At 54.1% G+C, this 7135-nt stretch overlaps 2 protein-coding genes across 2 annotated transcripts, besides 11 other annotated features; both read left to right on the top strand.

Moving 5' to 3' along the window:
• Positions 1–21: 21 nt before the first annotated feature.
• Positions 22–44: a microsatellite.
• Positions 45–276: 232 nt separating this feature from the next.
• Positions 277–305: a microsatellite.
• A 275-nt stretch (positions 306–580) lies between these two features.
• Positions 581–606: a microsatellite.
• A 197-nt stretch (positions 607–803) lies between these two features.
• Positions 804–828: a microsatellite.
• A 62-nt stretch (positions 829–890) lies between these two features.
• Positions 891–923: a microsatellite.
• Positions 924–985: a sequence feature (A-rich).
• A 35-nt stretch (positions 986–1020) lies between these two features.
• On the top strand, positions 1021–3186 carry TraAM80_07769 (putative protein kinase, putative,polo-like protein kinase; the record flags this gene model as incomplete). Its single annotated transcript, XM_029384548.1, has 1 exon — positions 1021–3186. One exon carries the CDS (start codon positions 1021–1023, stop codon positions 3184–3186), a length of 2166 nt encoding a protein of 721 aa, XP_029235603.1.
• Positions 3187–3744: 558 nt separating this feature from the next.
• Positions 3745–3764: a microsatellite.
• A 316-nt stretch (positions 3765–4080) lies between these two features.
• Positions 4081–4106: a microsatellite.
• Positions 4107–4492: 386 nt separating this feature from the next.
• Positions 4493–4521: a sequence feature (A-rich).
• Positions 4522–4830: 309 nt separating this feature from the next.
• Positions 4831–4857: a microsatellite.
• A 105-nt stretch (positions 4858–4962) lies between these two features.
• TraAM80_07768 (protein kinase) lies at positions 4963–6594 on the top strand (the record flags this gene model as incomplete). Its single annotated transcript, XM_029384547.1, has 1 exon — positions 4963–6594. One exon carries the CDS (start codon positions 4963–4965, stop codon positions 6592–6594), a length of 1632 nt encoding a protein of 543 aa, XP_029235602.1.
• A 42-nt stretch (positions 6595–6636) lies between these two features.
• Positions 6637–6689: a microsatellite.
• Between the last annotated feature and the right edge of the window lie 446 nt (positions 6690–7135).

Here is a 7135-nt window from a genome sequence, read left to right as displayed (position 1 = left end):
ATATATATATGTCTTCGTCGGTGTCTGTCTGTCTGTGTGTCTGTAGAGGGGGAGGGGGAGGGGATATGGTGAGAGAGAAGAAAAGAGGTGGTTTAAGTATGCATGCTTGGAGGTTATGTACAGCGATAGCGTGGTTAGACCAGCGACAAGTAGTGTCTTCCAGTTTTACGTGGTATGCGAGAGTTGCCAGCGAGTGGCGTGTGTGTGTGTGTGGCAGTGTTTGCGGCGGTGGGAGTTGGCTGATGTTTTTCGCTGTGGCTGTTCTGTGTGTATTCCCCCACCCACCCACCCACCCACCCACCCACGCACTCGCGTCTTTTTTACCCCTCTCCGCCTTCCATTGCGTACTTCTGCCTGGGCCCCCCTGTCGGCGCCTGAGGGGCCTGCATCACGCCGTGGTGTACACCTCGAAAAAAAAGAAAAGGGGAAAAAAGATCTCTTTTTTCTTCCACCTTTTTTTTTTTTTTTGTGTCTCTCTCTTCCCGGTTTCTGCGGCGCAGCCTTATAGCCTCTCGCCTGCGCGCGGAGAGAGAGAGAGAGAAGGACACTCCTACACTCGGAGGTTATATCGATAGGGGTAGAAGGAAGTAAGGGAGGGAGGAAGGAGCGGCGAGCCTGCATTTGGAGCACGCGACGGCCTACACCTGCGGATTGCACTCTGAGGGAGCCTGTTAGATTCCGAAGAAGCGTCTTTCTCCGCCACAGCACCGCACGGACGTTGGCGTTAAAGGCAAGGGAGCGGCGTTCATCCGCGTTCCATTGGCGTGTTTCTGCCTGCGTGCCCCACCTACAGCGAGCGGGCGAGGTAGATAGATAGATAGAGATATATCTACTCACACTCACACAGAAGCACTCACTCCGTCTGTCAGTTCCGCGGCTTTTTGGGCTCTAAAAAAAAAACAACGAAAAAAGAAAAAAAACAATTTTCGTTTTTATTTTTGCTTTAAATTTTATTCTTCTCTGAGTTTTAGACTTTTTTTTTTTGGCACCATTTCACTTGTGTTCCTGCGCGGGGGCGAAATGTTTGGGACGCACGGCATGCATCAGTTACATCCGCGTCCGCAGCCATCGGTGATACCGCCGCGGCGGTTTTCCTCGGCGCACCAGCCGTCTGGAGAGAAGCCGGACTTTCGTGAGGGGTCCGTGCTGAAGGAGTTTGACAGACAGGGCTGCGTTGTAGGTCGCTTCCGCTGCGGCCGGATGCTTGGCCGTGGTGGGTTTGCGAAGTGCTACGAGGTGGAGCGGGATGGCCAGTCGTACGCGCTTAAAGTGATTGACCGCGCCATCCTGCAGAAGACCAAGACGCTACAGAAGCTGCACTCGGAGATTTCGATCCACCGCCGCATGAAACACAAGAACATCGTCAACTTCATTCGCACTTTTCAAGACGACTGGAATGTCTACATCTTGTTGGAGAAGTGCAGCAACCAGACACTCATGGAGATCTCAAAGCACCGGGCACGCTTTACTGTACCTGAGACGCAGCACATCATGTTGCAGGCACTTGCCGCAATTCACTACATGCATGATCAGGCCGTCATCCACCGCGACCTCAAATTGGGGAATATGATGATGGACGCCGACATGAACGTGAAAATCGGTGACTTTGGTCTCGCGGCAGAGCTCAAGTACGATGGGGAGCGGAAACGGACGATTTGTGGCACGCCCAACTACATTGCCCCTGAGATCATTGATAATGCGCACGAAGGGCACAGCTACGAGGTGGACATCTGGTCCTTGGGCGTCATCCTTTACACTCTGTTGGTGGGGGAGCCGCCCTTTCAGACCTCCGACGTGAAGGCGACGTATCGCCGCATCAAGCAGTGCCGGTACGAGTTCCCACCTCGGCTCGAAATACCAGAAAGCGGGAAGGAGCTTATCCATTGCATTTTGCAGAGCCGCCCTGATCACCGCCCGACGATTGTGGAGATACGCAACCATAGCTTTTTCCGCTCCCCAACTCCCCCCACCAGCGCGCCACTCTCGCTGTTTCACTCTCAACGCCGTCGCACGGAGGCCGAAGAAGGGCAGCCGCAGCTGCCACGGAAGAAGGGGTCTGACGCCGCTGCTGGAGCACTACCGGAGCGAGAGATGCTGCGGCCGCTCAGCTTGAACACTTTGGCTGCAGCACGGCAGCCGGTCCGGCCTGAGACCGTCCCACAGGGCCAATTTTGCGGTGCCGCACCCGTGAACGCCTACAACCCAAAAAGGATGCTGGACTCGGGCGAGACGGCCTGCGTTGATGCCGCGCGTCCCGCGGCGCAAGGAGTATCAAAGGGGGAGCGGCGTGCGACGGTGCCCCGGACGGCGCATTATGTGCTGGACGATGAGGAGCGGAATCACCTCACCGCTGTGCACGACCACCTCCACAGGACCCTTCTTGGGGCGGCCGACGTTCACTGTGAGGAGAAGCCGCACATGCCCGCACCGCAGGCTGCACCCGCAAATGTGCCGAAGTCCACCCCCGCAGTGACGAGAGGTGGAGGTGGCGTAGTGGTAGCGGAGGAGGATGAGAGGATGCAGGATGCGTTTCCACTTCCATCTGTGTGGGTGACGGACTACGCCGATTTTTCTGCAAAGTATGGGCTCTGCTACCGTCTAAACACAAGCCACACCGGGGTCCATTACAACGACTCTACGAAAATGGTGTGGGAGGCCATCACAGACCGTGTGGAGTATTACGCGCGGATCAAGGAAGTAGTGACGCGGAGCAACACCACCGTCGTGCACGCACGCGACCAACGGCAGGCGTTTCACATGGAAAACTTCCCTGAGAGCCTCAACAAGAAGGTAACGCTGATCAAGTACTTCAAGTCATATCTGTCACGCGGACGCAGCGGGCGCGAAGGGGTAGAGGTGGTGCGCTGTTCGCCGTACGTGGATCAGGAACCCATGCTGCTTAGCGAGCCAAACATGATTGAGAACATTGTTTATGTCAAGCGCTGGCTGCTCACACCACATGCAATGATCTTTCGTTTCTCCAACAAGACGATTCAGGTCTGCTTCCATGACAAGGCGGAGGTCATTCTCAGCTCGGAGTCTCGGGTTGTGACGTACACTGACGCCTTGGGCCACCGCGTCACAGTGCCGCTTTTGTCAGCGGCCTCTCACTCGAATGAAATTGCGGCGCGGCTGCGTTACACCAAGGAAATTCTTTGCGAACTCATTCAAAACCGCGAACTGTAGCTGCAACCAGAGCAGCACTCCCAGAAGAAGAAGGAAAGAGGCAGTGGGGTATGTAGCTTACAAATATACATGCAACTCCCATCCACACACATGCACAGAGGACGTGAGAACGAGAGAGCGGAGGCGTTTTGCTACAGACACGTGATACCATTCAAAAAGAACAATACCGTCACAGAAGATAGCCACACACACACGCACATGTGCGTGGCTTTGTGTGTGGGTTTCTTACACTACCGCAGCCCTTGTCAGGTAGCGTATTTTGTAGATGCACCACTGAAGAGGGGCCGTATGCGAATATCACTGTGGAAGTTATGGCTTACCCCTCATTGTGTCTTTTTTGTCTGTTTGCTTGCCTGCTTGGCATGGTGTCTGCCCTTTCCCACCGTCACAACGCATGTACATACACATGTGTCCTTATGCACATTAAATCTGCGTAGATGCACTCCCGTACCTTTACCCCCCCCTCAAATGCATGGGTGCCTTTGCGTGTGCGCGTGCGCGTGCGTGGGGGGTGGGGGGTGCGGTCCATGGAAGTTTAATTCACCACGAAGTAGAAGAATATATATATATATATATATTAAAAAGACAATAGATAGAAGCAACGGAGAGAGCGCGCATGTCCGCGTGGGAAGGGGAGGAGAAAAGATGATTGCTAATCACAACCACCATTGCCACAGACCCTTTTGCCGCTGCTCTCACTCACTCTCCTTCGTTTCATGCGTGCCTTCATTGGTGTTTCTGCGGCATGCATGAAACGATGGAAACAAAAAAAACACACACACACAAACGGAAAAAAAGAAGCACTGTAGAACGAAAAAAGTGGAGGAAGAAGGAGAGAGAGGGAGGGAAAAGGAGGACACACAGACAGTCGCGCGCCCAAAGACACGAACGGACGAAAAGAAAAGAAAAGAAAAAAGAAGTGTGGGAGCAGTGGAAAGAAAGGCTCAAAGACGTGTTTTTAGATGGAGGCGGCGTGCTTCTACCACATCTGTCCCGATGGGAAGAGCGACAGCCATATGAGTATTTGGAGTTCGTTGTGTGTGTGTGTCTGGAGGAGGGTGGGGGTGGGCGGGGTTCTTTCTCCCTGTGTCGTTTTCCCGTCTCTTTTTGTGATTTGTTTGCTTTAACGCTTTTTTTTTTCTTTGTGTATGTGCGTGTCTCTCTCTCTCTGTGCATGTAGCTGTGCTTGCTTCTTTTGGGCGTTGCTCGTGCAAAGTGAGTTTCCCTGTTTTCCCGATGGTGTTTTGTAACCCCGGATGGGGCGGAGCCCGCGGGTCTGCCTCTGCGTGCCGTTGCTGTGAACTGCTCTTCTTTTCTTTCTCTCTTTTTTTGTTTTTGGTGCATGCCTCTGCCTGGTGCGTGTGGGTGGCGCTGCTGCTTCACACCCCTACAGCGACTGTGGGTGTACGAGGGCGCAACGTGGGGGACGTGTTGAACGAGCGGTCGTGTGATTCAGTTCTTCCAGCGGGGCAGGCGCCAGTGAACTGCATACATACACATTCGCAAGAGGCGTGAGTCTGCGTAGGAGCGAGGGGGGAAGGCGTTTTTTGTTTTTTTTTCGTGTGGGTGTGTTTGTTTTCCTTCTTCCCCCCTTGCTTCCTCGTGCGTTCTTCTGCGCTTCGACATTGTCGGCGGTGGCTCTTCATATATATATATATATATCTTTTTATACAGGACGGCATTCTGCCGTTGCCAGGGCGGAAACGCTAGCGGTAGTCGAGCGGAGGGAAGGAGGAGGAGAAGCACTGACATCCGATTTTGGTGACGGGACGTTTGATGGGTTTTGGTATTAGCAGTACGCGAGGCCGATGCGTCAACTATGCCTCACACGTCTACGAGGCGACAAAGGTGACCTTGCCGTGTCGTGGGAGGTCCACAATACAGCGGCCATTTGGGAGTGGGAGGCGGGGGGCATCGCTGCGTGGTGACGGTAACGCGGTGGCGGTGGCAGCGGAAGCGGAAGCGGAAGCGGAGGCGGAGGCGGATGAGGAGGAGCTCTCCGACATCACCAACAGCTCCTTCACACGAAGCAGCGACAGGGGCGCCATAGTGGGCAGCTCTCTTTCCTTCAAGGCGGATGACTTGGAGCGGCAGCGTCGCGAGCCACCGCCCTCCATAGAGGAGGATCTCTTCATCTACGACGACGTTGTCGTCTCGAAGAATGACGCCCAGACGAAGCACTGGCGCATTGAGGGACGCAGGCCGCAGGCCTCCAGACGGACTTCGCGGAAACCCAACGAAGGCGCACTGTCGGACAGATTGTTCCACTTCACGGACTTCAACGTTTGTGTCGACGAGGTGGATTTGACGGCGGAACATCCGATGGGTAGCGTTGCCATGCAGCAATTGGCATTTGGGCAGAAGGCTCAACAGGCGGTTCTGTTAGGGGCCACCGTCATGACAACATTTAGCACAGTCCCCAACACGGTGGCTGCGATGCTGCGCGGGAATGAGGTACAGGCAGCGAATAAATTTGGTCGTCCGCTGCTGGACGTCAAGGTGGAGACGTTGATTGGGCACTCATCGCGGGTGAAGTGCCTTTCTGTGGCCCCAGCAGAGCGTAGTTTGGTGAGCTGCTCGAGCGAAGACGCCTCAGTGACGCTGCGCAGCCTTATAAATGGAGAGGGTGAAGGTATTTTTACAGGTCACTCTGACAATGTTATCTCCACTGCCATCTCCCCGGACGGCAAATACCTTGCCACCACCAGCAAAGACCGCACCATGGTGGTGTGGGATGCAAGCATGGGCAAGCTACTGTATGTATTGCAGCATGAAATGGTGGTGATTTGCTGCAGCTTTAGCCCAGACAGTAAGACGATGGTTTCGGGGTGTCAAGACCGCATCTGCCGATTGTGGGACACCCGGACGGCGCGGGAACGACTATCGTATACACATCATACTGGAATCATAGTCAGCGTGGCATACAGCCCAGATGGTGCATATGTGTGTAGCACGTCCGCCGACAGAACACTACGGGTATGGTCGACGACAAACGCCAAGACGCATCTAACACTAAGAGGTCACGTAGGAATCATTTTGGCGTGTAGTTACACTGCCGATGGAAAACATATTATTAGTAACGATGAGACTTACCTTTGCGTCTGGTCAGCTGTCGATGGGTTGTGCAAGCTCCGTCTAGCCGTTACAAAAGTCGCCAATAGGCCATTTGACAGACCCCGTGCTGAAAGGTTGGGGTGGACGTTTTCGTCCGCAGCTCCAGGGGCCTTCACGCAGTACGTTGTGGTGGCCTGTACAAACCGTTTTGTGTATATTCTCAACATTGACGATGGTAGTGATCAATACAGTACGTTTTGCAAGGCCCCCGTGTACAGTTTGGCGGTTGGAAGCAAAGAGAAGGTCGTCTTCGGGGACAGTTTCGGTAATGTGTATGTGATGACACTTTCATAGCCCCAATGAGGGAACCACAAGGGGCAACACACACGCAAAGTGAAACAACTAAAAAAAAAAAAAAAAAAAAAACGAAGGAAAAAAAAGCAAACAAACGTAGAAAACAGAGTGAAACCGAGCGAGCGGGTTATTGAATAGGAGAGGGAAGGATAAAACTTCCATTATCATCATCAGCGTCATCGCTGGCGGTGGTGGCAGGGAACTGGGCGGGAGAAGGAGGAAACGGCGGGCGTTTGGCGGGGATTTAATGGGCGTCACGCAGCCTCTGAGCCTTCGCCTGCGTTTGCAACGACATACGTAAATTGTGCCTCTTGTGCCGTCCCTTTTGTTCCCCCCCCCCCCTCCTCTCCCACCTTCTTCACGATCTGCAGTCGTAGCGTGCTCCTCCCCCCCCCCCCTCCCCTCCGTGTCTTGGTCTTCGTCTCTCCGTGCACCGTGGCGAACCGTGTGTGACCGGACGGCCGTTCGTTGGGGGGTTTTAAGGGGAATTTGTGGATGGGAGGAGGAACATGAACCCGAAACGAAGGGAGTAAAACACAAC

The sequence above is a fragment of the Trypanosoma rangeli genome (assembly GCF_003719475.1).
Source record: "Trypanosoma rangeli strain AM80 chromosome Unknown Tra_15.4_contig_00341, whole genome shotgun sequence".
Classification (NCBI taxonomy): domain Eukaryota; phylum Euglenozoa; class Kinetoplastea; order Trypanosomatida; family Trypanosomatidae; genus Trypanosoma; species Trypanosoma rangeli.
Note: the sequence above shows the minus strand (reverse complement) of the source record. Positions and strands in the feature narration are given on the sequence as shown.